Source organism: Lynx rufus, unplaced genomic scaffold, assembly GCF_022079265.1.
Source record: "Lynx rufus isolate CCGP_SWC_20201006 ecotype Redwood Valley unplaced genomic scaffold, mLynRuf1.p SCAF_5, whole genome shotgun sequence".
Taxonomy (NCBI): domain Eukaryota; kingdom Metazoa; phylum Chordata; class Mammalia; order Carnivora; family Felidae; genus Lynx; species Lynx rufus.
This window is the reverse complement of record NW_025814867.1, coordinates 54,339,428-54,366,580: the sequence shown is the minus strand read 5'-3', so window position 1 is coordinate 54,366,580 and position 27,153 is coordinate 54,339,428. Positions and strand designations below refer to the sequence as shown.

The 27,153-nt window shown below is 35.0% G+C and overlaps 1 protein-coding gene and 1 non-coding gene across 2 annotated transcripts in view; both read left to right on the top strand.

Annotated features, from left to right (window-relative positions):
- The window catches only part of KPNA4 (karyopherin subunit alpha 4), a 67,943-nt gene extending 42,174 nt beyond the window's left edge, over positions 1-25,769 (top strand). Inside the window, exons 9-17 of the mRNA XM_047098943.1 lie at positions 456-625; positions 714-758; positions 3,716-3,847; positions 10,191-10,319; positions 11,733-11,837; positions 16,410-16,481; positions 17,701-17,863; positions 20,383-20,477; positions 23,784-25,769. Of these exons, the coding sequence (XP_046954899.1) occupies positions 456-625; positions 714-758; positions 3,716-3,847; positions 10,191-10,319; positions 11,733-11,837; positions 16,410-16,481; positions 17,701-17,863; positions 20,383-20,477; positions 23,784-23,882 (1,010 nt within the window). The 3' untranslated portion in view covers positions 23,883-25,769. The remainder of the gene's footprint in view (positions 1-455; positions 626-713; positions 759-3,715; positions 3,848-10,190; positions 10,320-11,732; positions 11,838-16,409; positions 16,482-17,700; positions 17,864-20,382; positions 20,478-23,783) is intronic.
- Positions 10,536-10,879, top strand: LOC124527448 (small Cajal body-specific RNA 7). The gene has a single exon (XR_006965897.1). It is a non-coding gene; the product is annotated as a small Cajal body-specific RNA 7 (non-coding RNA).
- Positions 25,770-27,153: the final 1,384 nt, after the last annotated feature.

The following is a 27,153-nucleotide window of genomic DNA, read 5'->3' as shown; positions in this document are numbered from 1 at the left end:
TTAGGTCACAAGTATAAATTCTACAGATTTTTTTTCTAATAGTATTTTGATGTGTGTACATATACATATGTTTTTATTACATGAAAGTTTGTTAAACTGAGTACCATTGTGAGAGAAGGTAAAAGCAGCAGTTCTCTGCTCACAAAGTATTCTGAAGAATCCTTAGGCTTCTATTTCTGGATGGCATAAAAACATAGGTGAACAATTTATAAACCTGAATATGTAAATCATGTACCAAAAAAATGTTACTACTTTATGTTGCTTCTCTTGGCTAAAAGACCTAAAATGAGAACTTGGTTGTTGTCTAAAACTTCTTTGTAAGACTAAATAGCTACACTTTTATATAAAACTAATAGTTAAAAATCTAGAAAGCAGCATATTGAACCCACTGCCGTATGTTTTCTGAATTGCTTATTGTCAGTGTATTTTATTGAATTAATCGCTCCTTCCTACAGGTGATGGGCCACAATGTAGAGATTATGTCATAAGTCTTGGAGTTGTGAAACCTTTACTTTCCTTCATAAGTCCATCTATTCCTATAACATTCTTAAGGAATGTTACTTGGGTTATGGTCAACTTATGTCGCCACAAAGACCCACCACCCCCAATGGAAACCATTCAGGAGGTAAACAGGTGTTGTGTGTTTTCTTTTTTGTTTTTTAACTAGATACCATTATGTATATGTTTTTAAATCTGTATATTTCTCTCTTCAGATTCTTCCAGCTCTTTGTGTCTTAATTCATCACACAGACGTAAATGTGAGTATTTTTTATGTGTGTATGTATGTATGTCTAGGGCTGCCTCTATGACATAGGGAAGAAAATCTTATGCTGAACATGATGTTAGTATACTCTATCAGATTTTTCCATTTCAAGAGCTGTAATAGCTTACTATTACTGTATTTACTTTGTGTTTTCCTGTATCATAAAATATAATTTACAGTGAAGAAATCAAGCCTAACTATATTTTGTTTTGGGCAATAACATGTTGGAGGGGGAGTTAAAAACTCATTTTGAAAATTCTTAAAGGTGTGTGTGTGTTATGTGTGTGTTGCAAAAACTCATTTTCGAAGTTTTAAAGTTGCCAGTTAGTGATCTCTCCCATGAAGATATCTTTGGTCAAGAGCTTTTTATGGAAGCTCATTTTAACAGCCTGACCAGTGTTTGAGAGAATACATAGGCCTAATTGTACTTTCATTTTTTGAAAGATTAAAAAAGAGAAATATTTGTGCCTTTATGTATGGGTTTGTATTCATAAGAATACATATATCAATTTAAGAACATCAGTTGCTCTTTAATTTCATTTTCACTATATTTTTCCATCTATGGTGACTTTTTAGTGGCTTCACATGTTTTAGAGAAAACTCATAAATATCCAAACAAGAAAAAAAGTTCCTGCAGACTAGATTTTTAAAGTAATCAATATACCTTATTCATTCTCACCAATACAGATGGCAAAAGAAAAAGCACCTCAGGAAGTATGATGAGGTGGGAAACTGCCCTGACTGCTTACAAAACCAGCCTCACCTTCAGTGTATTAGAAAAGCTAGAAATATAATGGGTAAAAGAAAGCACAGGGATACAATGCACAGCAACATTCAGGAACTTACGTGGTTCCTTAGAAACAGCTTGGTGTGATGACCATTGTTTGATAAGCTGCTTCATTCCTTTACAGTTTCCAGGGTAATACCGTTTTTCCAGGATCTGTCTAAAGCATATGGAACAAATCAAACTTAGAATTAATACTACATCAAGGAGTGACATATGTACAAAATTCATTAAATTAACATGATCTTTGCTCTAAAGATACTTTGTTCTCAATCCTAATAGTCCAAGGTGTTGTTTTGTTTTGTTTTGTTTTGTTTTGTTTTGTTTTGTTTTATTTTAAAGGAACATATAAGCCATTTTTGAGTTTGGCTCCTGTAATACCAAGTTTTTTTATTAAATTACAAATTTTAATACTTTTAAAAAATTTCCATGGAAAGTTAGTCTGAACATTTATACCTCTCCCAGAAAACCTGACAACTTGATTGACCTTATTTCAGAGATGTATTGTGTTCTTTCCATTTACCCCAACCCAGTTGAAATTGTAACTCCATCTTTCTTGCTTTTAATATATCTTAAATTTCTCAAGCTAGTCTTATTATTCTTTAGTAGCATGTTTGCTAAGTAATATTGTTTACTATATAATAATATTTATTAAAAATATAATCTTTTTAGGTAAACTTAGCAAATTCTTAAATCAGACCATGAAAAATAAAAATAAAAAACTGCTTCCACAAAGCATAAGTGAAACACTGAAATTATACTGTAGTTATAATTAGTAAATTTATTATAGAACACTAACTTTAATACAGAAATTATATAGGAGATCAAGTCTGTTTAAATTGTGATTTTGATGTGAGCATATTAATGACATTTAGTGTTGGGCCTTTTTAAAAAAACTGTACAGTCATGGACAAGTAACTTGAAATTCTTTGCCTTTATCAACCAATTTTGGCATATGTTGGAACTCTAGAAAAAAGATTTACATTTGTAAGTTGAAATTTAGTTCTTTCACGTATTTCAATACCACCTTATGTGTGTGAATTCTTTGATTTGGAGTCTTCTTTTTACATTAAAAATAACCAAAGAGCTCTCTTTAGTTTTTGAAAGAAACAATAGCAAAGTGTTGTTTTCTCCTACCAGGAGATTCTCAGATGTTTCAAACATAATGTTGGTTTAGAATTTAAAAGGTTTCAAATGTTCCTGGCTTGTCTTTTGACACAGAGTTCATATTCCAGAAAGGCTTCGGAAGTAAAGTTCCAGGCACAATTACTTTTCCTGTGTCTTTGTCAATAACTGTATTATTTATGCAGCAGTTCAACAGTTGCCCTACTTCCTTTTGGACGTAACTACTAATTAGACTTAATACAAAAGAAAGATGAAACACAATGGGCTTCTGAACTTCAGAATATAACATTAAAAATTATAGGTTAAATTATAGTATAATTTAGCTACAGAGGGTTTTTTTTTTTTAATAGGTAGTTTTGGCACATGCTGTAAATTATGCATTTTCTTTTTTTACTAAAATGTTTTTGATTATAGATCACACAGATTGACCTATGGTTGTTTTTAATGTCTCGATGTGCAGCTGTGGGACACTTCATTATTAGAGAAGTTGCCTCCAATTTTATAAGGCAAAGCAAACTGGTTGGAAAAGATGAAATTGCTATTAACTCCTAATACTTAAGTACTGGCTCGTGACATACCAACATGATGCCGGTGATACTAGAGAACACTTGAACATCTACATCTAGCCCAGATGTTTTGAATCGCTGTGTATGTTGGATACTTAATAGTCTTTCCAACTCTGTGTATTTACTACAATATCTTTGGACTTGTTCTGCGTCAGTGTGAGTATTTGAGAAAGAGAATGTCTTTTTCTCCTATATCCTGTATGGTGTACTGTGTATCTTAGTGAATTAAGATTAGCTACCAACCTGTGGTCAGGATTATAATTAACTGAAGCATACTGAATATGGCTAAAGGATTCACATACTTGATAACAGACATTGATAGATGATGTTGTTTAGTATAATAGAGATTAAGATTTCAGTGAATTGAGAGAAGAAGAAAAAAGGCAGTGGAACAATCATAGATTAGTCTGTATGGTTAAGAATTATTAAAGTTAGAAAATATTCAAAGGCTATTTGAATTTTCATTTTATCCCTTAGATATTGGTAGATACAGTCTGGGCCCTCTCTTACCTTACTGATGCTGGCAATGAACAGATACAGATGGTAATAGACTCTGGAATAGTCCCTCACTTGGTTCCTCTACTCAGCCACCAGGAAGTCAAAGTTCAGGTGAGTTTGTTGTTAATAATACAGTATTTTTGTTTTGTTCTGCTTTTTACCACTAATTTGCTTTAAGCATGGCATTTAAAAATGGCCAGTTTCATTAGTTCAAAGTATATTTCTAGCCTGATAACACATCTTTATTTTAATCTATTTTTTTATTGAAGTATAGTTGACACAGGGTTACATTAGTTTCAGGTGTACAACATAGTGATTCAACTTCTCTATATGTTATGCTGTGCTCACCACAAGTGTAGCTACCATCTGTCACCATACAATGCTATTAAAATACCATTAACTGTATTCCCTATGCTGTGCTCTGTATTCTATGACTTATTCATCCAGTTACTGGAAGTCTGTTTCTCCCACTCCCCTTCACCCATTTTGCCCATCACCCCACCTCCCTTCCCTCTGGCAACCATCAATTTGTTCTGTGTTTATGGATCTGTTTTTGAGTTTTGTTTGTTTGTTCATTTTGTTTTTTAAATTCCACATATAATTGAGATCATAAGGTATTTTGTCTTTGACTTATTTCACTTAGCATGATCTCTGGGTCCATCGATGTGGTTGTAAATGGCAAGATCTCATCTTTTTATGACTAATATTCCATTTTATGTATATACCATGTCTTTATCCATTCATCTATCGATGGACTCTTGGGTTGCTTTCATATCTGGGTTATTATAAATAACACTGCAATAAATATAGGGGTGCAGATATCTTTTTGGAATAAAGTAAGAACATATCTTTGAAAGGAGTGAGGTATTAATTTTATCCCCATATTTAAAAAATGTATATTATTTTTGAGAGAGAGAGAGAGAATGTGAGCAGGGGAGGGCCAGAGAGAGAGAGGGAGACAGAGGATGTGAAGCAGGCTCCACGCTGACAGCAGAGACCCCGACGTGGGGCTCGAACTCACAGGCTATGAGAGCATGACCTGAGCCAAAGTCAGGTGCTTAACCAACTGAGCCACCCATGCACCCCAATTATATCCCCATTTTAAAGATGAAGAAAATGAGGGGTACCTAGGTACATTAGCATGGGACTCTTGATCTCAGGGTCATGAGTTCAAGTCCCATGTGGGGCATGGAGTCTACTTAATAATTTCTAAAATTTTTAAAAAGAGGGAGAAAATGAGGTAAGATTACTACAAGTCAACAAGAATCTTTCCCTGTCCCCCTATTCCCACCCCACCAAAAACCCCATCCCAGGTCAACTCCTTTGTTAATTACTGATTTCTAAGAATTTCTTAGGAAATTTTATGTGATAACATGGTGGCATCTGAAATAAGTACTGATATTTTAATTTTTTCTTTTTGTCCTGTTTCTTTTTGCCTACTCTACTCCTTTTTTTCCCCTTTTTATTTAACTGCCATACTACACCTGGCAAGTTTAATTAATGCTTAACTTCATTGGCACTGTGATAAAGGCTTTGTACTGAAATACGCTGCTCAGGAGCTTCCTAAATTGTTTCCTTTTAATTATTTCAAATTTTTGTTTTCTTTGTAATGTTTCTATTTATTTCTGAGAGAGCGGGGGAGGGGCAGAGAGCGAGAGGGAGGCAGAGGATCCAAAGCTGGCTCTGAGCTGACAGCAGAGAGCCCAATGTGGGACTCAAATTCATGATTCACGAGATCATGACCTAAGCTGAAGCTGGATAGTTAAGCTTAACCAACTGAGCCACCTAGGCACCCCTAAAATCTTCTTAACTTTTTATCCTTTTATTATTTTTAAATCCTTCCATATAAATATTTATCCCAAGCCATCTAGAAAGAGCCAAAAAAAGAGAGGGTGAGAAGTTCACACAAATATTATGAGCAGTAACTGTCAAACTGCAGTGGTAAAGGGAGATACAGCAAGCTCTCTCCCTACCCTTCTGATGTAAATAGAATGCTTTCATCTTATGATGACTTACAGTCTGGTCAATAATAGCATAAGGAAAACCGTTAACCTAATGCACTATTTCTCAACCCTGGGTGGACATTAAGATCAACTGTGAAGCTTAAAGAAAAAAATTTTTTTTTTTTATTTCCCTTGCTTGACCCTTGGTGATTCTGTTTTAGTAAATCTGGGATATTTCCTAGAAACCTGGGCTTTAAAAAGCTCTTCAGGGGCGCCTGGGTGGCGCAGTCGGTTAAGCGTCCGACTTCAGCCAGGTCACGATCTCGCGGTCCGTGAGTTCGAGCCCCGCGTCGGGCTCTGGGCAGATGGCTCAGAGCCTGGAGCCTGTTTCCGATTCTGTGTCTCCCTCTCTCTCTGCCCCTCCCCCGTTCATGCTCTGTCTCTCTCTGTCCCAAAAATAAATAAATGTTGAAAAAAAAAAATTTAAAAAAAAAAAAAAAAAGCTCTTCAGATGTTTCTCATGTACAGTTAGAATGGAGATACACTATCTTAAAATGTAAAGCACTTTAAAGAAAAAGGGAACACTGAGCTGAATTCAGAAGAAATTAATAGAGTAGTTTGCCATTTAGGGTTATTTGTGGTTCACTAAAGTATTCTTACTAGGGCACCTAGCTGGCCCATTCAGAAAAGCATGTGACTCTTGATCTCAGAGTTGTGAGTTTGAGCCCTATGTCTGGTATAGAGATTACTAAAAATAAACTTTAAAAAATAAATATTCATATACATATCTATTATTAAGCTTGCATTTTTTTTTCTTGAACTTTTTTTTGATGTTTGTTTATTTTTGAGAGAGCACAAGTGAGGGAGGGACAGAGGGGGACAGAGGATCCGAAGCAGGCTCTACACTGACAGCAGTGAGCCTGATGTGGGACTCAAACTCACGAACCACAAGATGATGACCTGAGCCAAAGGTAACGCTCAACAAACTGAGCCACCCAGGTACCCTTGAGTTTGCATTTCTTAAGTGCAATACTTATATCTCGGTATGGGTGTTTGGTCTGTTTTTTGTTTTCTTTTTTTCAGAATGCATCTTTAGTTTTAATATTGGACTTCATTCAGAAATAGGGCTGGAATTTTTCTTTAGCCATCTTTCAAAGTTAATGTTGTAATACTTGTAATGAACCTCCATGTAGGTTTCCTCTATATTCCTACTTCCCCCATCAAATTATTTTGACACGTCCCAGATAGTATATAATTTCATCAGCTTTTCTTAAAAAATAAGGCTGTATGTTTTTATATAATCACAGTACTGTTAGAGTATCTTTTAAATCTTAGTAAAATCCGGGGCACATGGGTAGCTCAGTAAGTTAAATGTATGACTCTTGGTTTCAGCTCAGGTCATGTTCTCATAGCTTTGTGGGTTCGAGCCCCATATGGGGCTCTGCACTGGCAGTGTGGAACCTGCTTGGGATTCTCTCTCTCAGCCCCCCCCCCCCCCACTTGCACTGTTTCTGTCTCTTTCAAATAAATAAACTTAAAAAGAAAGTTAATATTAGAATCCAATCAGTATCCAAATTTTACTGATTGCTTCATTTTTTTTTTCCACACTTTGATGAAATCTATATCAAAACAAGGTTGACATTGCATTTGGTAGCTTTGTTTTTATGTTCCTGTTACTCTACAGTTTTATTTTTCTTTCCCCTCTTAAATTTATTTGTTAAAGAAGCTGGGTCACTATGAAACTTTGTTTATTCATTTTGAGAGAGAGAGAGAATGTGAACATGAGCAGCTGAAGGGCAGAGAGAGAGAGGGAGAGAAAGAATCCCAAGGAGGGTCTGCGCTGTCTGCTTAAAGCCTGACACAGGGCTTGAACCCATGAACCGTGAGATCATGACCTGAGCTGAAACCAAGAGTCAAATGCTTAACCGACTGAGCCACCCAGCCACCTGACTAGAAACATTTTTAAAACAAATTAAAGACTTAACTAAATAAATGGAAAGACATCCACATTTGTGGAGTAGAAGACAGTATTGTTAGAATGATAGTGCTCCCCAAATTTACCTACAGATTAAATTCAATTTCTGTTAAAATCCCACGTGCCTTTTTGTAGAAACTTACAAGCTAATATTAAAATCCATATGAAAATACAAAAGTCCTAGAAATAGCAGAAACAAGCTTTAAAAAAGGACAGTTGGGGACTTCTCACTTTCAGAACTTACTGCATAGTTTCAGTGAAAAAGACTTTGTGATACCAGCATAAGGGTAGACATATAGATCAGTGAAATAGAATCAAGAGTCCAGAAAACCCCATACATTTATGATCGGTTGATTTTTAACAAAGGTGCCAAGAAAATTCACTTAGCAAAGAATAGTGTTTTCAGGAAGTAGTGATTCAACTACATTTGTACAATGTAGCTGAGACTTACTAAATATATACCTATAAACAAATGAAATTAGACTCCTGTATATAAAAATTAGCTCAGAATAAACACCTAAATGTAAGAGCTAAAAGTGTAAACCTCTTAGAAGAAAACATAAGCATAGGTTTTCGTGATAATCCATTATGCAGCAATTTTTTACATATGATACCACAAGCATAAGCAATCAAAGAGAAAAGTAGATAAATTGGACTTCACCAAAATTAAAAACTTAAAAAAAATTTTTTTTAATGTTTATTTATTTTTGAGAGTGTGAGTGGGGGAGGGGCAGAGAGAGAGGGAAACACAGAAGCTGAAGCAGACTCCAGGCTCTGAGCTGTCAGCATGGAGCCGGACGCGGGGTGGAACTCACGAACTGCGAGATCATGACCTGAGTTGAAGTTGGACACTCAACTGACTGAGCTACCCAGGCACCCCAAAATTAAAAACTTCTTCTAAGGACACCATCAAGAAATGAAAAGACAACCCAAAGAATGGAAAGGAATATTCGCAAATCATATATCTGAAAAGTGACTTCTATCTAAAATACATAAAGAACTTATACAACTCAACAATAAAAAGACAAATAACCCCATTAAATATTGAACATTTAAATAGTTATTCAGAAAGATCTACAAGTGATCAATAAGCACATGAGAAGATGTTCAACATTATTAGTTATGAAGGAAATGTAAATCAAAGCTGCAGTGAAGGGGCACCTGGGTGGCTCAGTCAGTTGAGTGTCCGACTTCTGCTCAGGTCATGATCTCATGGTTCGTGAGTTGGAGCCCCACATCAGGCTCACTGCTGTTAGCGCAGAGCCTGCTTTGGATCCTCTGTCGTCCCCACCACCTGCTTGTGCTCTCTTTATCTCAAAAATAAACCTTAAAAAAAAAACAACTGCAATGAAATACCACTTTGTATGCACCAGGGTGGTATAATCAAAAAGACAGTCACAAGTTTCATCAAGGATGTAGAGAAAGTGGAATCCATATACCCTGCTATAAACACGTAAAATGGTACAGCCTCTTTGGAATACGGTTTGAATAGTACCTCAAAAAGTTAGATATAGAGTTACCATATGACCCAGCATTTTCCATTCACTGGTAGATGCCCAAGAGAACTGAAAACACCTGTTCACCCAAAAACTTGCACACAAATGCTTATGGCACTATTATTTGCCATAGCCAAACAGTGAAAACAATCCAAATGTTCATCAGCTAATGCATGGTTAAATAAAAGGTGGAAATGGTGGTATGACATATCCATACAGTGGAATATTATTTGGCCACGAAGAGGAATGAGGCATCGATACATGCTACAACATGAATGGACCTTGAAAGTATGATGTTAAGTGAAGGAAGTCAGACCAGAAAGGCCACCCACTGTCGATTTTAATTATATGAAATGTCTGAAATAGGCAAATCAACAGAGATGTCTCAGGCATACTATAGTGGCTGTCAGGACCCCCTGAGGGGGTGAGGGAAATGAGAGTGACTACCAGTGGGTACAGATACTCCTTTTTGGTATAAAAATGTTCTGGAATTCTATATTATGGTTGTACAACTCTGAATGTGTAAGAACCACTGAATTGTACATTGTGAAAGGGTAAATTTTATGTTAATACGAATTATATCTCAATTGAGGGTTGAAAACAGAGTCATTTGTCTTGTAAATATTAAAATTAGCTCCTCCTGCCCCCCCCCGAGAAAACTGTAACTTGACAGAAAATGGTGTAATACAACAACAGAAAAATAATTGATAATTCAAATTCGTACAATACTGAAATCTCGTAGTAAGCAGCTTTCCTTCAGAAGAGCACTGTGTTTTTGTTTTGTAATTTATTGAAACACTGAATCAAAAATATAAAGTACTGTCTTCCTGTCTTTATGGCCCTAATTTACTATCCAAAATTATCCTTATTTGTTTGTTGACTGTCTTCTACAAGAATGTAAATTCCCTAATCCTGGCTGTCCTAATCACTCCTCTGTTCCTAAATCTGTATCAGACACAACTTGCTCAAAAAGCATAGTTGGCGTGAATGAAAGAATGTATCTTTCATAATAGAACATCTCATTAAATCTTTTGTTGCAGACTGCCGCACTTAGAGCTGTGGGCAACATTGTTACTGGAACTGATGAGCAAACACAAGTAGTTTTGAACTGTGATGCTCTTTCACACTTCCCAGCACTTCTGACACATCCCAAAGAGAAAATTAATAAAGTAAGTATTTTTAAATACTACTTAATAATAATAATGTATAAAGTATCAGCAGTTTTCATTTATAAAATTAGGGATTCAGAAGTGTCTATAATGATTACTAATATAAACCATCAGCTAGATATCCAGAGAAGATACAATATTTTTCTCTTTATATCATGGATCTTTATGATTTTCTGTATATAAAACCGATAGTAAACAGTGCAGATTTGGCTCTCTTGGAAATGATGAAATAGAGATAATTGGGTGTTGAATGTTGTGTGATTGGAAACTTTTGATATGTAAGTTAAGTAATTAAGCTTAATATTTTATAGATAATAGAGTGTGTGTGTGTGTGTGTGCCATTTGTGTGTGTGTGTGTGCGTGCACTCATGGAGGCTATTGAAAGGGGGCACTGACTGGTGATGCTGATATTGGAGTGCATCTGAGGCTGTTGTAAAAATACATGGATTGTTGATTACAACGTTGCCGATGATTATAACCCAAGAACAGCTCACCTAAGTAGCCTAGCACCCTAAAATCTCTAACAGGTTCATCAAACATGGCCCTGTGATCTGATCCAAAAGAGCCTACCTCACACTAGCTAATACTAATAGTTTGTGGAGTAAAACTTGTTTCCTAATTTTTTAACAGAGAAAATGTTTCCCTTTACATTGATAAATATAATAAATTTATTAAGTTTGATAAATTACCATAATTTTTATAATATGCTATGTAGGGTAGGTAGGTAGATACTTTGTGTCTTATTTCGTGCTAACTGGTTTTAGTATGTAAGTATTATGTATTAACTTGTGAAACACCTGACCACCATCATCTTGGCAAAAGTAGCAGCACTGTAGTGTAAAGGGTAGCACACAAAGATCATTAAGGTGGGCCAATGAAGCAATCAAACATTTGGTGCCACGTTAGCTCTTGAGAGAAATAGCACAGTGAATGACTTACAAATAAGTATACTAAAACAACCCACTCTTTCAGCTTTTGTGTCTCCATCATCATGGATAATTGAGATTTCCCAACTTTGGCGAGCACTCTCGATCACAATAGAATAGAGAATAAAGCACATTATGTGAGGGGGATGCTGAGTCTCATTTACAGTAGTTTCAGGATTTGTATCTGTATTACAGCTCATCAATTCCTTAGTATTTGTTCAGCCAAGCTTCTTTCGAGTCCTATGTTTGGGAACATTGCTTAAGAATTCTTCAGAAGGGTTAGTTCATTATGACTTGGATCAGGGCCATAAACAATTTGTCCAAAGAAAATATAGGAGGGGATAGAGGAGTTGAGATTCCTAAAATTTTTATTATGGAACTCAGTCCATAATAAAATCATTTGGACATTGTAGCAAACATACTGAATTTAGGTCAGATGCAGATTTTAATTTTTAATGAGAAATATTGACGGAGTCTTGTTCTGCAGGAAGCAGTGTGGTTCCTCTCTAACATAACTGCAGGAAATCAGCAGCAGGTTCAAGCAGTAATTGATGCCAATCTTGTACCAATGATAATACATCTTTTGGATAAGGTAAGAAAATCCTCTTACATGCATCTGGGTAAGAAGAAAAGGGTTTAAATTTAACAAATACACTCTTCTGTTTGTTTAATTAGAACCTATACAGTGGCATGAATAGTATAGTTAAGTAGTATTAACATGAAAACTTTGAACCCATTGATTTTTATGTATAAAAGACATTTTTTAGGAACCCCTGACCCTTCTTCTGTATCATTCTTTTACCAAAATTACCATCGTCCTGGGATTTATTAAAAATACATTATTATTACTACTGATGATAATGTTCATGGTCATAATTATTACTGATTATAAATGCTTACATATTCTCATCACTCTACATATATTACTTCATTTAATACTGTAGCTCCAAACTATGGTATAGACCAATAAATTTGCCCAAAATCAAACAGCAAGTAAGTGTGCTATTTAATTGGATCCTATATCATCTCTCATACTTTTTTTGAGAAAATAAAAGCCTGAGGGTTTTTTTCTGAACACTGATCTGTAATTAAAGAAGATACCTCTGTCTTCTTTCCCTCCATATTTTCTACAAGCTGATAGTAAAGGCTTAGTTTCCTGTAGACTGGTAGATCAGGTTCAGTCTTTTAGGCAAGGCTTAATGCACTACTCTGTATTTCCTGATGATTCACATCAGAAGACACATACTGTTTGTCCTGTATCTCCAGATGTCCTAGATCTCCTGTTCAGATTGATGAGTGAGCTCAGGTGTTCTCAGCCTACTGCAATTGATTGTTATAAACCTATCCACCAATCTTTTGCCTAGGGGTTTTTAGGTAATCAGTCAGTGTTGATCATTGCATGGATCCCTTATTTTACAAGGAACTGCAAAATGGTGACATTCTAATTCTATCATACTTTATGTATTACCTGTGATTTTTCAATAAGAAACTATCAGCTATTGGTTTACTCTAAAATATGTTTCATATGAGAAAGACAAGATAAATTCTCATTATCACTCAGTTTTTAGAATAACATGGTTCCCTAACAACGTCAAAAGTTGACTAAGGTGGAGTTTTTAGTGTCCTTAGGAAATTACGAATTTATATTTTGTAGTTATTTTTTTTAACACTCAAATTGTCCCTGACCAATGGGAACCTCTTAAATTTAGTGCCTGTGTCTTTTCTACATCTCCTCAGTAGTTTATGAGAGCTTCCTACCCTTTGAATATGACATGATTCTCAAGCTTATTTTGTGTATTTTCTGATGTAGACTCTCCAGGATGCCCTTTTAGGTAGCAGGTAGTATTTAAGGACCATAGTTCAGGTCCTAAAGATGACCATTGTTATGAGGTTGTCATTGTTTTTAGGCCTGAGTGAACGAAATAGGTGATCAGGGGTGTTTCTTTGTTGTTGTTGTTGTTTTTAAGTAGAAGATAGGGGTGCCTGAGTGGTTCAGTCAGTGGAGCATGCGATTCTTGATATGAGGGTTGTGAGTTTAAGCCCTACATTGGGCGTCGAGCCTACTTTAAAAAAAAAAAAGAAAAGAAAATATATAGTATTTTTGTGAACATGAGAATTCATAAGAAACGAATCATGAATGAAAGGAAACTATCAGCTGTTACTGGGTATTTAGGGTAAACAGTGTTTTTATTTTCTCTTCGATTTTATATTTTTATCTCTTTTATGCTGGAATCTTTATAAAAAGATTGCAATATATATTGAGACATATAAAATTTATCAAAATAACAAAATCACATTGCCACTAACAACATGACTACTCCACTTTTAAGATTTCCTTGACGGTTTTTTGTCTTTAGGATATTTTCCATCAATGATGTACTTAAAAGTAATATATCACTTGAAATGATTTTTTGCATGTGTGGCTAAGTCACCAACATGAAATACAATTAGATTATTTCTGTTTTCTTTTGTTTGCAGAGTGGGTCAAGACTCAGTTTATTTTATTTGTTTTAAATCCAAGTTAGTTAACATACAGTATAATGATGATTTTAGGAATAGAATTTAGTGATTATCACTTACATTTAACACCCAATGCTCATCCCAACAAGTGCCCTCCTGAATGTCCATCACCCATTTAAACCCACACACTCCCCCTTCAGCAACTGTCAGTTTGTTTTCTGTATTTTTTGTTCTTTTTTTATTTTGTTCTTTTTTGTTGTTGTTGTTGTTCTCTGTATTGAAGAGTCTGTTATGGTTTGCCACCCTCTTTGTTTTTATCTTACTTTTTCTTCCCTTCCCCTGTGTTCATCTGTTTTATTTTTTAAATTCCACATATGAGTGGAATCATATATTTATCCTTCTCTGCCTGACTTACTTTGCTTAGCATAATAAACTGTAGTTCCATCTGTGTTCTTGCAAATGGCAAGATCTCATTCTTTTTGATAGCCAAGTAATACTCCATTGTATATATATGCCACATCTTTATCCATTTGTCAAGCACTGGACATTTGTGCTCTTTCCATACTTTGGCTATTGTTGATAGTGCTGCTATAAACACTGGGGTGCATGTGCCCCTTCAAATCGCTATTCTTGTATCCTTTGGATAAATTCCTAGTAGTGCAATTGCTGGGTCGTAGGGTAGTTCTATTTTTAATTTTTTTGAGGAATCTCCGTACTGTTTTCCAGAGTGACTGCACCAGTTTGCATTCCCACCAGCAGTGCAAAAGTGTTCCTCTTTATCCACATCCTTGACATCTATTGTTTCCTGAGTTGTTAATTTTAGCCATTCTGACAGATGTGAGGCAGTATCTCATTGTGGTTCTAATTTGTATTTCCCTGATGATGAGTCATGATGAGCATCTTTTCATGTGTCTTGTTATCTATCTGTATGTTTTTGGAAAATCATCTGTTCATGTTTTTTGCCCATTTCTTCACTGGATTGTTACTTTTCTTTGTTTAGGGTTTTTTTGGTTATATAAAGCAAATGGTTATATAGTTTCCAGGTAAAAAATGTATGCCTTATTTTAAAAGTACATACACAAAGATCTAATTTCCATTTCTTTCACATACTCTTCCTTCCTTTACAGATAATCGTCTTTATTAGTTTTTGGGTTATTCTATTGTTTCTTTTTAAATATCAGCAAATGCTTATGTATTTGCTTATTCCACCCTTTCTTACACAGCTGGTATTGCTTTTTTTGTTAAAAAATGTGTATCCCAGAGATCATTCCCATAGCATTATATAGAGAGCTTCTTTAATCCTTTTTTATACCTACGTATGATACTCCATTATATGGATGTACTATAATGTATTCAATCACCTTAACTATTTTATGATATTTGAGATGTTTCTAAGATTAAGGTTTTTTTTTTTCAGTATTTTACTAGGGAATACTAGAATTACAGATAGACATATATGTAAATTTTGCTGTGTAATATTCATCCCTGTCTGTAAAGGTTGTACTGTTTTACACTCCTACCGCTGACAGATACTTGGATTTTATCGGTCTGATGTATAAAAATAGATGCCCACTGCAACTTTAATTTTTATTCCTCATATTTACATAAGTTTTTTCTTAATTACAAGCATTTTTCCAGATTGCTAGTTCTTTTTTTTTTTTTTTTAACGTTTATTTTTGAGAAAGAGAGTTTAAGTGGCAGAGGGGCAGAGAAAGACACAGAATCTGAAGCAGGCTCTAGGCTCTGAGCTGTCAGCGCAGAACCCAATAGGGGCTCAAACTCACAAGTGGCTGGAACTTAGGAACTGCAAGATCATGACCTGAGCCGAAGTCAGACGCATAACCAAATGAGCCACCCGGCTGCCCCGCTAGTCTTCTTTATGTTTAATAACTGGTTATTATTCCATTTAGATTTATTGTAATTAGTTATTTCACTGTTGAGAATTTTAGTGGCTTTTACTTTTTGACTAGTGTGTGCTTCTAATACAATATATATATAGAAAGATACATAGTATTACTTGGTTTTAAATTATTTTCTTGGTAAATTCTCAAAGGTTCTCACCTATGAGAACTTCATATTATTAAGTATTACTAAGTATATTGCTAAATCATATGTATGACTTGTTAAATGATTTTTAAATATATTTTAATGGTGGACATTATCATTTTTAAAACTATGTTTAAAAGGATAATTTAACTTGACATTTCTTTGATTAAAGTGAAATGCACATTCCCCTCCCTTTTATCATTGACTTCATTTAATCTAATTGAACAGTAAAATCAAGTCAGTTTGTTGCTAGGAGAGACTGCAGAAGGGAGTCTACATTTGTTTAGGGCAAATTGAGTTGAAAAGCTTTTCTTAAATGAAAATGATGGGGGCACCTGGGTTGCTCAGTCACTTAAGCACCCACCTTTGGTTCAGTTCATGATCTCCTGGTTCATGAGTTCAAGCCCCTCATTGGCTCCTCTGCTGTCAGCATTGGAGCCTGCTTTGGATCCTCTGTACCCTTCTCTCTCTGCCCCTCCCCTGCTTGTGCATGTACTCTCTCTCTCTCAGAAATAGACATTAAAAAGTTCTTTTAAAAGTTATATATGCATATAGAAAGGCTAGAGGAAAACCTGGGGAAATAAACAGTTGAAAATAATTTCAGACAACATTTTTTCCCAATATCCTAAATTGAAGTTTGTATCCTTTGATTTTACAGGGGGATTTTGGCACTCAGAAAGAAGCTGCTTGGGCCATAAGTAACTTAACAATTAGTGGGAGGAAAGATCAAGTAAGTTCAGCTCTTATTTATTTCTCAAAACTGGTAAAAATAAAACAGTACAGATAATTCTAAGATTTAGATTTCAGTTAAATCCTAATTTAAAATAATAGCAAGGTAACAGGCATTCTGTAATTTTTTTCGCCCCATATAAAAGTGTCACCTTGACTTCCTTTAGTTATATTTCATAGATGAGAAGTGTTCTCTTTATACCATCTTAGCCTCTAAGAATTTTCTAATCCATGGTAAGATCAAAGCACATGTAGTCGAGATTTTGGTTTTTTATTTTTAAACAGTATTAGGGAAAAATAGGACTTTTTAGGTTAATAGGGCAGACTGAAACAACTTCACAGATTCTCCTAACAAGTGAACATCAACAATAAAAAGAAAGCAAACAACAAGAAAAATTTATCAGCAGCAGACAAAGCAAGGAAGGCAGGGAACTAACCAAAACCAAAAAGCTGAGACTAGAAATTAGGGAAAGGAATGTGAGGTGCCTAGGTTGTAAAATTTAAAGAGGCACTCATTCTAGAGTTGTGTGGGTGACAGAGGTTAACATTGTGCCAAACTAGAAGAATAAAATGAGTTTTAAAGATTTCAGATAAATTTTACAGATAGGTAAAAAGGGTGAATTTAGAGCTGATACACAATAAGCTGGTAATTGTCACAAGTGAGCTGTAGACTGGTGGTGAGCAAGGAATCCAGAGCAGAATATAAGTAATAGTACATGGTAATAACAGCATAACAAAATATAAAATGATTGAAAAATATTATGAAAATTGAATTGAACCAATTGAATAGTGAATTGAAGGTGGCTATGAGGGCACTAAATGTTGTAGCACTCTCACATTGAATACTCCAACAACGAACAATTGTAGCTTTAAAAAAATCCAGCCTTTTAACAGATTTCATTATTTCTTAATCTTAAAGGGGAGGAAAGGATCTTTGAAGAAAGTACTCTTTATGGCATATGTTTCATATGAAGCTGAGTGATTCCTTCATTTTCACTTTTTTTCTAAGTTCAAGAAAAGTAAACACTACATTTAAAAGAGAAGGAATCTAATAATAAAACCATCTAACAATAAAGTCATAAAATAGTCTAATGTAGTCTAACATAACCTGAAAGATGAGGTCATGTTTCCTACTCAAAATTTTAAAGTCAAAATTATTTCAGTGAGATCATTTGGTACACAAAGTTCAGTTATTATGTCATGGTGTTTTTATTCTTCAGGTGGCCTATCTAATCCAACAAAATGTTATTCCACCTTTTTGCAACTTGCTGACTGTAAAAGATGCACAAGTTGTGCAAGTAGTACTTGATGGACTAAGTAATATATTAAAAATGGCTGAAGATGAGGCAGAAACCATAGCCAATCTTATAGAAGAATGTGGAGGTAAGTTATAGGCTATTATTTCACATTTTAATGTTCTTTTTGTAACTACTTTTATTTTCTGACTAATGTAGCACTTCTGTATTTTTCTCAGATAATCAAGTAACAGAATAAAGTAAATACTATATTCTATATGTACAGTCCTGCTCAGCTTCTTGAATATGCTTAGGTAATTGAATTGCTGCCATGCATTGAACAGGCACTGTGCTAAGGTACTGGGAAAACAGTGGTAAACAAGACACAGCCCTTGCCCTCAAGGCATGTAGTCTAGTCATGGAGATAAATATGAACTGATTTAATGTGCTAATTACCCTAATAGAAATGTACAACAAAATGAAATACCTTATCCATCCTGGAAGAAGCAGGAAGTGACACCTGAGCTGGATTTTGAGAGATGAATAAGGATTAATAAAGTAAAAAGGGATGAAAGGTGTTCCAGGCAGAGATAACACCATGAGCAAAGTCTGAGGTGAGACCTAGCATTCAGCAAATAATAAGTAGTTCACTGTTGCTGAATCACAAAGTACGGGGTAGATGGCTGCTTAAAGAGGAGGCTGTAGATACAGCCAATCACCAGGCGTCTGCAGTCTTACAGAAGTTTTGTAGCACAGCAGATTCTTTATTCTATAGGTCAGTGGTTCCCAAACGTGACTGTGTGCCAGAGCCACCCAGAATGTAAACAGCATGTCTTAGCTTTCAACTCTTAGAATTGCCATTTAGATAGAACATGGAAGTCTCAAGTGTAGCCGTGGAACAAAATGTAAATGTTACCAACGTGGATGAGCATAAAAGGAAAGGGATTTCTGACAAGTGGAGAAGTAAATGAAAGGAGAAGTAACTATAAGAGTAGGAGAACCAAATCTTCAGTTTGCTTGGTGTGGAGTTCAGAGGCTTGAAAGTCAATTTAATAAGAAAAGCATGTTTAAAGTTACTAACGTGACAATTAGAGCAACAGAAAAATAATGCCTAACTATCAAGTTAGAAACAGAAGAGGGAGAATAGTGTTAGGGAACCTAATTAGGAAGTTGAGTACCAGAAAAATTAAACATAGTTAAAAAATTTTTTACTACTTTTTTTTTTACCATGTAAACATTATAATTATTAAAAGTTGTATTTTTATATATTAAAATGTAGATCAGAGCCTTGCCTCCATCACTAGACAGACGTAAGGCCAGGAATCTGTATTTTTAAGCTTCTCCATTGGATTCTGCCCCAGGGTATTACAAGCCATTGAAAGATTTTACCTGGGGGATTGGTATATTTAAATAGAGCATGGATAGCAGGGAGATTGGTACCTTTGGAGACAAGAGGCAGGAAGCCAGTTAGGAAAGTATACAGCGGTTGGGCCATAATAAATGATGACATCAAGAAATGGATAGACTTTGAGGTTTTGAGATTTGATGATAGAGTATGGAGGGAAAGGGGTACTTGGGCTTTCTCTCAGATTTCACGTTGTTTGTTATCACCAAGTAAGAATACAGTAGATCGAACAATTCAATTGAGGAGAGGCAAATAAATTGTGTTTTGGACATTTTAAGTTTCAAGTACCCATGAAACGTCTGGTGGAATTATCATACAGGTGTTTTAATTCTATGCATCTAAAGCTCAGAAAAGAAATGAAGTTGTAGATTTGCAGGTCCTCACCTATCTTAGTAGCTAAATTTTTTTCAGATTTTATTTATTTTTTAAGCTTTTATACATAAGCAATCCCCATACTCAACATGAGGCTTGAACCCACAACCCTGGGGTCGAGAGTCACATGCTGTACTGACTGAGCTAGCCAGGCCTCCTAGCTAAATTCTTTTCACTTGGAAGTGCAGGCCCACAAAGTGTGTGTAGAGTGAGAAATGAGCCCGTAACAATTTCTCCCTTGTAAGCATTAAAGGAAGAACACTCATGAAAGGGCAATTTCACTTTATTTCAGAAGCCTTAAAATTATTACTCCTGTCAAACAAAACAAGATCCAATTTGCATATCACTTTTTATATATTCTTTTCTGCCTATGATTTAAAAAACTCATTAATGTTTATAGGGAAGATTCTCCTTAAATACTGTAGTTCATCTTGATCATTTTCTATAATGCTTAACAGATGTCTTAACATTCATATTTATTAATCACCAGTATTTTCATTGTTTTTATACATGGTCATTATAAAAACTTGACAGAGGTTAGAAAGTAGAGAGAATCTGCTTTTAACTTGTAACAAAAGCAGTCCATGTTGTTATTCCTTATAAACATTGGTTATGTAGTATTCTGAATAGAGGTGCCCCTTTGCTTGCTTGAACATTTACATGCGTTTAAACACTCAAGTTGTTAACTTTTTAAGATAAATATGCTGCATCTTTGTGCATAAAACCTTTTTATTTTTAAGATTCACCTTTAGAATAGATTCCTTAAAAATCACAGATTTGCAATCCAAAAATTGAGATTATGTGGTCCCAAGAGTAATGTAATTTTTTTGTTGTTGTTGTTACTGAATTTTAAATATTACCATTGTTTCACTTCATAAAATTTCTTGCAGGACTGGAGAAAATTGAACAGCTTCAAAATCATGAAAATGAAGACATCTACAAGTTGGCCTATGAGATCATTGACCAGTTCTTCTCTTCAGATGATGTATTTAATAATTTTATAGTTTTCTTAGTTTTATGTATAAACATAAATCTAGAAATATAGTAAGGTCATACATGTATATATTTTTTTGGAATGGAATTAAGTATGTAGTAGTAAGGTCACCTCCAGAAACATAAATATTTTAGTATTTTGAAGTCCCTCAGGGGCGCCTGGGTGGCTCAGTCGGTTGAGCGTCCGACTTCGGCTCAGGTCATGAACTTGGGGTTCGTGGGTTTGAGCCCCGCATTCGGCTCTGTGCTGACAGCATAGAGTCTGGAGCCTGCTTCAAATTCTGTGTCTCCCTCTCTCTCTGCTCCTCCCCCACTCGTGCTCTGTCTCTCTCTCCTTCAAGAAAAAAAATAAAGAAAAATAAAAAATTTTTAAGTCCCTCAGGGCATTAAAATGTAGTACTAGTTCTAAGGGCAAAAAAAGATAAGGAATTTTTTTTTATTTTTTACAAATTTATTGACATTAATAGTTAAAAATAGAATGAAATGTTCTTATTTTGCAGTGACGCTGAAAGGTTTGCTTGTAAAGTATCTTTGTTGTTGTTTTTTTTTAATCTAATAACTGGAAGTTTGTACCTTTTGACTACCTTCCTCCACTTTTTTCTTCCTCCTCCCCCCACCTATGGTAACCACAAGTTTGATCTTTCCTATGAGCTTGTTTTTTGTTTTGTTAGATTCCACATATAAGTTAGAGCATACGGTATTTGTCTTTCACTGTCTGATTTATTTAACTTAGCATTAAATTCCCTCAGTGTTGATACATGTTGCTGCAAATAGCAGGGTTTCCTTTTAGTCTGAATAATACTCTGTTGTGTATATATACCACATTTTCTTTTTCCAGTCATCTGTTGATGGACATTTAGATTATTTCCATGCCTTGGCTGTTGTAGATAATGTGCTATGAACATGGGGGTGGAGATGTCTTTTTGAGTTAGTGTTTTTGTTTTCTTTGAATATATTCCTAGAAGTGGAATTGCTGAATCATATGGTAGTTTTATTTTTAATTTTGGGGGGAGGGAATCCTCCATATTGTTTTCCATAGTGGCTGTACCAGTTTACAGTCCCACCAGCAATGCACAAGGTTTCCCTTTTTCCATATCCACACCAGCATTTGTTAACTCTTGTCTTTTTTGTGATGGCTATTTTAACGTCTGTGAGGTAATATCTCATTGTGGTTTTAATTTGCATTACCCTAATTACGAGTGATATTGAGCATCTTTTCATGTATGTGTGTACCTTTTATATTTCTTTTGGAGAAATGTCTGCTCAGGTCTTTTGCCCATTTTTTAATTGGGTTGTCTTTTTGCTATTGAGTTATGATAAGGATTTTTTTTTTTAACACTGAACAAGTCAGAATTTATTTTCACTTGACATCCTTATAGTTAATAGCATAACATGTTTGTAAACAGAGCAGTGACACTAGTATATTCTATAATGTTTATGACAGGAATTAGTTAACCCATACTTAAAGATATTGTCACTATTATTTTTAGTAGGAGACCAGAAATAAATATGAGGATAGATAAAATGGAAACAATAAATCATTAAGAAAGTTAAGTTACTGTATAATGTAAGGTGTAGTATACAAAAGTATCTTCATTTTGTCAGTATGTGGTAGTTGAAATTAAAGTATTAACTTATTTTCAGTATTGCCTCTTTGGAAAAATAAACCTAAAAGCAGTTATTCCTTTAAAAATTTTAATTAGGGGCACCTGAGTGGCTCAGTCGGTTAGGCATCTGACTTCGGCCTAGATCATGATCCCCGCACTTCATGGGTTCCAGCCCCATGTCGAGCTCTGTGCTGACAGCCTGGAGCCTGCTTCAGATTCTGTGTCTCCCTCTCTCTGCCCCTCCCCTGCTTGCACTCTGTCTCTCTGTCTCCCAAAAATAAATATTAAAAATAATAAATAAAAAAAATAAATAAAATTTTTAAGAAAAGAAAATTTTAATTAGATACAGCCACCAGTGGATTGTTTTTTTTTGATGATTCTCAACTTTTCAAAGAATAAGTCATAATACCCCCAACCTTTCCACATTATCCAAAAAAAAAAAAAAAAAAATTCAGTGTTAATGAAACATTTTGTTAAGTATATATGGTTTGAACATTAACCTGACAATAACAATACTGGAAAAAAAATTTATAGACTATTTACCTACAGATGATCAAGCTAAGTTCTGTTTAGAATGTAATGCCATTTAAATAAATCAGAACTAAAATCCAGAAAAACATACTCTCTTAAGGGTATCTTGTATCACATGTCTTAGAATTGGATTTTTGGAAGTCCTAATTTGCAAATAGATACACACAAGACCTTATGATTTCTAATACCTCAACATGAAGTTATTTGTTACTCTCTTACATTGTGAAAAGAATAATTCAAATCAAATGCGTATTTATAGGAACTGCGCTGTAAATCAGTGATTTTGTGGTATTTCAGAAAAGAACCTTTAGCTATAGAGCATATAGAATATTATTTATTCATTATAGCATAGCTATTATTTTACTGTTTTAAGCCCAAAGGTCATTTGTCTCCAATTGCTAGTAGAAAAGTATCTAAAGATTACATTTACTCTGCAAAAGTGACAGCATTAATTTCTCTTTTTTTAATTTTTTATTTAATGTTTGTTTATTTTTGAGAGCGAAGCAGAGAGACAGAGCGTGAGTAGGGGGAGGGCAGAGAGAGAGAGGGAGACACAGAATGCGAAGCAGGCTCCAGGCTCACAAACTGTGAGATCATGACCTGAGCTGAAGTTGGGACACTTAACCATCCAGGTTCCCCTAATTTTTTTAATTAAGTCATCAACTTTTATCTATTTGCCCAGGTAAAAGAGAAACTATACATCTCAGTTTGAGATATAAAAGACCATCTCTAATTTCTTATATTTCACTCTTTTGGAAGATACCTATCTTGCATATTCTCTTAAGTTCCCTCTCATTTTGATGTCCCTTAAGAAAAAGGGACAAAATATTCACTTTCTTTTCCTTTTTTTTTCTTTTTTTAAGTTTATTTATCTTGAGAGAGAGTGTGTGTGCAGGGGAGGGGCAGAGAGAATTCCAAACAGGTTTCGATCCCACGAACCGTGAGATCATGACCTGAGCTGAAATCAAGAGTTGGGCGCTCAACTGACTGAGCCACCCAAACACCCCAGAATGTTTCAGCTTTCTAAAGAGATGGTAGGACAGTGTTCACTCTCCTCATCTTTCTCATACTTTTTTTTATGGGAAATGAGAATATTTCTATAATGCTATTTATATAGCCTTTAAAACTAATTATCACTTGCTTTTTCTCTTTTCCTTTAGATTGATGAAGATCCTAGCCTTGTTCCAGAGGCAATACAAGGTGGAACATTTGGTTTCAATTCATCTGCCAATGTACCAACAGAAGGGTTCCAGTTTTAGAAAGATGTTGTGGAAGTTAGGTACAATGCAGCACTGAGATATATATATATATATACATATATATAAAAAGGTTTGATCCATCAAGCTTGGCTCATGGGATCTGCTGCTGCATTAAATCGGGAAAGAAAATGTGAAGATTTCATTTGGAATCACAGAAAATGCCCAAATGAGGTCAAGATGGCGAGTGGGTGCGAGTGAGAATGAGTGGCAAAATGTAACGAAAACTTTACATGAATGCTTATTTAGGTTGTTCAAAGTAAAAAGGGCTACAGGTCACAGATCTTCCGTGCCTGAGAAGGAACATTGACTTACTCTGTATCAATTGAGGGGAAAGTGCAGTACTGTCATCTTCAAGCCTTGTAAGCATAAAAGAGGATATGATGCCCATATAAGTCAAAGGAAAACGAGCCCAGGCCTTGCTATGAAGCAATGTGTGAATGGACAATGTTGAATGAATGTCTGGCTCAGTGATAGGGAGTCAGGTTCATCTTTCAAATCTAGGGCTCTTCACTCATGAAGCAGACTCCTAGTCCTGGAGTGACTGTGTACGAGAGTATGGTTGTGGTGCTGTATGTGAACGCATGCAAGCTTGATTCGCCTTCAGGGGGCTGATAACAAACCTAGTAAATCATCAAAGTGAGATCATAAGTGTTAATGTACACTGGACATGAAAACAAAGACCGGTTTAGCAGCAGACATTGGTTTACTCTGCAGCCTGTGTTTTCTATTCCCCCTCTTCCCTTTTCCCACCCACCCTCCTTTTTTTTTCTTTTTAGTTTTTATTTACTTTACCTAGTATGGCTTTTTAGTTGCTTCTCAAGTCAGAAAACTTTTCAGGAAGGTTTCCCTGTGCATTTGCACCAGATGAATGTTTGATGCTATGAAAAGCTTTCCATATCATCAAAACTAATTTGTGTAGATTTTTGCATGAAAAAAAATCATAAATTTCCCTCAAAATAGACTGTGTTGCAGTACACAAGTTACCATAATAGTATAAAACAGTAAAACGTGCTTTAAAAAGCCATCCTTTTCATTTTCAGAGACAACATAAAGATCTTTGCATGAGGTAAATCTACAGCATAGTTCATTTTTAGATTTTGTTGAGTCCTGTAAAGAAGAAGAAGAAAAAAGTTTCAGTTGTGGTAGAATACCGTGCTGTGTTTAAATGTTACTTGTTTTCAAACTTTGTTTTCTATGAAAATGATATGGAAACTTCTAAAATGGAATTTGGTGCATATGTACTGCTGAATAAAGACCGATGAAGAGGTTTGAGTAGATGTACAAATCAAGTAATGGTTTGAACACCTTTAATAATATGCCTAATCTGTTCAATTGTTTTAGAATCTTTTTATCTTAGATGTAGGCAGCCATGAACAATCTATTTTGAGCCACTTTAGGGAGAAAACTTTGTATTTTTAAAACTTGCATAAAAGTTATGCAAGTGGTTTTTATAAATTGGAATAATACCTCAGTTTTGAGGTTATGCACACTAAATTAAATGTGACATAAATTAATTTGTACAAAAAGAACTCTTTATAAGGTGGCTCATTGTAGGAAATCCTGTGCCTTCCCCTTTGAGCACAAGTGTTGCATGAACAACAGTTTGCTATAAGAAACATACCAGATTAGCCACCATTAGCATCTATATCTACTTTGTGTTTAAAAATCAACTGGTAATTCTGAAACACTGTAGAATGGATAAAAATTATTTTGTGATCATAACTCTTTGTTGAACTAGAGTATTTTTGCAGCATTCCTTGTCATCAGAAACATGGTTAAAGTTTAAAACTAGAAGCAGCAGAAAACTAGCTTGTAAAATTTATCCAAGTAGAATGCAGGCTAGGCTGTCTTGGGGAAATAAACATTAAAACTTAAAGCAATGTTTTACATGGGGTGTGTGTGTGTGCTGTTTGGATTTTTTATATTACATATATATTAATGTAAAGTTAAGAGTATAACTGATTGGCTTGTTTTAGATTGTCCGTAAGCTTTTGACCTAGAACCAGAATAACAGAAGAAATGTCTTTTAGTACAGACTTAGTAATATTCTAACCCGCTGGATTTGTTCAGGTGACACTATCTTTGCTTCTGCTGTCCAACCCAAGATTTTGACCTTTCTTCATTCTTCCAGCAAAATGGACTGAGAAAGACAGCTTGAACTATATTTTACATAATACTCAACTTCAACACATGGCTCCAAATGGCAGATTACATACAAAGCTTGTTTTTTACAGAAGGCTTAAATGAACAAAAGGTGAACATAACGGTATTGTGTATCATCCCTGTTTCTTAGTGAGCAAAAATCTGGCTCAGAGTAAGCCAGTAAAGTTATAAGAAGCCAAATGATTTTATAAAATAGTTATTTCTATAATACCTCCTAGTTGTGGATGATATCAACATCTGAATACAAGGGCTACCTGATGACCTAAATATTTCATTTCTACCTATGGTCTCATATAGGACATTGATTTTCTAATAGAATTCTTGGAAGGATTTTTCAGGGTCTGAAATTTGTTTCAGCACAGTTAACAGTTCACCACAGTTTATGAATTTAAACACAACTCTTTGGGGCGCCTGGGTGGCTCAGTTGGTTAAGCATCTAACTTTGGCTCAGGTCATCATCTCACGGTTCATGAGTTCAAGCCCCTCATCAGGCTCTCAGCTGTCATCACAGAGCCTGCTTTAGCTCCTCTGTCCCCCTTTCTCTCTGCCTCTCCCCTGCTTGCGCTCTCAAAAATAAATAAACATTAAAAAAAAGTAAACACAACTCTTTGTTTTATTCTCTACTGATAAAGAAACTGATTCCTTTTTAACATACAGCATTATTTATGGTGAGGGGAAAAAATGGACTAATGGACTAAGCCCTAATGTTCTTGACTTTTCACATCTTAAACTGCCTTTTGGAGCATTGAGCCCATCTCATAAAATAAGAATATTCTATTACAGAAGTGTGAGTAGCCCTAGTCTAAAATATATCTTTAAAGATATTTTTTCCTTTCTGTTTTGTGTTCTGATGGAATTAGTACTTTCCACATTACTCTGAACCAAAACCAGACATTTTGTATAACTAAAATTATTGACTAATGATTAAAAATACTCTGGAAGACCTTTTAACTTTTAGTTTAGGCTTACCTGGTAACTGCATTTCATAGGGTTTCTGTTTCTTTAAAGGTATCCTTGCATTGTAAAATGATGGGGTTAATTGTAACATCAATGTAATTTGTGGAACACCCTATTTGCATTCTCCATTGCCTCATTTCCCTCAAGAAAA